Here is a 2,387-nt window from a genome sequence, read left to right on the forward strand (position 1 = left end):
CCAGATCCTACAGGTTCATCAATTGTCAAAGGTGCATCAGGTGTTGATCCAGGCCCACCATGTCGTTTGGCATTTCTCGCCTCTTTCAACTTCTCACTGACCCTTTTTTCTTGTTGGCTTCCCAGACAAGACCTTTTTCTTTTTCTTTGTAGGAGGTTTTTTGACAATTGTTGAAGCAGGCCCTGGTTCAGTCATTGCAGCAGGCTCTGAATAACTTAAAGGAACACTTGTTACAGCAGCAGGTTACATAACAGCAGGTTGTGTGAGATTATCAACTTGTGATTCTTGTTCTTTATAGAGAGCCATCATATCATTAAGCAATGCATCTAACTCTGGGTCTTCAATCACAGATGGCTCTTGTGCAGTAGAAGTTGGAGCTGCCTCAGTTTGAGCTTCCATATTTCCACCAGCTTGAGCCTGTTCAGTAGAAGGTTCAGCAGCTACAGGTTTTGTTGATACTTTGGTACTGGGTGTCTTTCTCTGCATTCAGTATCAAATATAAGAACACATAATTTGTCACGGCAACAAAATATAAAGACATGAATTGTGGCACAATACCTTTCTCTTGAGTGCATTAGGATGTTGCTCAGTAGCTTGACACTTCTTAGAATTGTGGCCCAATTTGTCACACTTTGTGCATCTATATGATACACCTACCCTTCTCATCCTTGATCCACTCTCATCCAACTCTCTAAACCTCAGTTTCTTAGGCCTTCCAAGTCCCTTCTTGTATTGTGGTGGCAACAAATTTTCAACATCCACAGTGGGCCACATGTCCATGCCATTTATTGGACTAACATTGTTTTCATAACATGCTTTGTAAGCATCTCTCATGTAACAAGGGTCAACATACTTCTCAGGATCTAAATTTTGATATTGCAATGCAGAAACAGCATGTCTACAAGGTATGCCTACAAGACCCCAAAAGCAACAAGTGCAAGTTTTCTTCCCAATGTCAACAAAAAACTGCAACCCATTATATGGGTGATGAACTTTCCACAAATCACCACTACTCCATGTAGGCAGCCATTCTCCACTAAAATGAGTTTCCTTATCAAGCTTTTTCCTAGGATTAGGCATGACATTATGCTTCCACTTATCAAGCTTCACAATACTATTAGCAATCCTATTCATGATATAGTTCCTAATCCATTCTACCATAGTGAGTATTGGTTTATCCCTAGCTTGTAATATGGTACTATTGAAATATTCACTCAAGTTATTCATCAAAACATCACACTTAAGGTAAAATGAAAAAGAATGCTTACACCACAGTTTTTTTGGCACTCCCATCAACCAATCCCATTCCTTCTTATCAAGTTGCTTAAGCTCATTCATCTTCTTCTCCCATGCCTGGAAGTATGTCGCCTTGGCAACCCCCATTAAAAGGTCCTTAATGGCAGCTCCACCACCAAATTTATTCTTGAAATTTGCATACAAATGTCTGAGGCATACCCTATGTTCTATTTGTTCAAACATCTCCTCAAAAACACTAACAAGCCCCTAAAACCAGCATAAGCACACAACAGAAAATGAATAACATTAGCACTATACTATAAAAATGAATCACATTAGCACTATACTATAGACAGTTTAACTTCAATTAGCACTATACCATAAAAATGAATAGCAAACACAATTTGTACCTTTTGTTGATCTGATATAAAAACATACTTTCTCTCAGATCCAATGTCTTCCATTAGCAATTGCATAAACCATCTCCAGCCTTCCTTTGTCTCAGTCTCCACCACACCAAATGCCAAAGGATAATATTGGTCATTTGGGTCCCTTGCTACAGCAATTAACAACTGACCTCCATATTGTGTCTTAAGATGACACCCATCTACACCTATAAATGGTCTACAACCATGGGTAAACCCTTTCTTGCAGCCATCCAAACATAAATAAAACCTCCCAAATCTTGGTGGTAGTGTTGGATGTGGTCTCTCAGTGTTTATCTTGACAGTATTACCAGCACAATGTTTTCTCAACTCAGCTGCATAACTCCACAACATATTATCACCTTCAATTATTTCCTCAGCCATTGCTTTTGCTCTCCAAGCTTTTCCTTTGGTGATGCCTACTGAATATTTCTGTCTAAGCTCAACCATAATTTCAGACAACTTGACTTTCCCTTGTGACTTCCTCTTTTCAACCACTAACTTAGAGACCCACTTGGAATTGGCAGACTTGTTATTTAATACCCTTGCACATGTGTGGGTCCCCACCCAAGTCTTTATCTGGTAAGTGTGACTGTAACACCCCACTTCTACCCGATAATTATAATGCGGAAAATATCAGAGAATTTAAAAATTTCTCGGCAAACAAATGAGGCGTCACATATTCACTTGAACAATAAATCACTTCATCACATTTAGCGGATACAT

The 2,387-nt window shown here is 39.1% G+C and overlaps 1 protein-coding gene across 1 annotated transcript; it reads right to left on the minus strand.

Moving 5' to 3' along the window:
- Positions 1-243: 243 nt before the first annotated feature.
- On the minus strand, positions 244-2,111 carry LOC131598479 (uncharacterized). Its single transcript, XM_058871075.1, has 3 exons — positions 1,647-2,111; positions 559-1,503; positions 244-480 (listed from the first exon to the last, which is right to left on the minus strand). The coding sequence occupies exons 1-3, from the start codon at positions 2,109-2,111 to the stop codon at positions 244-246; spliced, it is 1,647 nt and encodes a 548-aa protein (XP_058727058.1).
- Positions 2,112-2,387: the final 276 nt, after the last annotated feature.

The sequence above is a fragment of the Vicia villosa genome, linkage group LG4, assembly GCF_029867415.1.
Source record: "Vicia villosa cultivar HV-30 ecotype Madison, WI linkage group LG4, Vvil1.0, whole genome shotgun sequence".
NCBI lineage: Eukaryota > Viridiplantae > Streptophyta > Magnoliopsida > Fabales > Fabaceae > Vicia > Vicia villosa.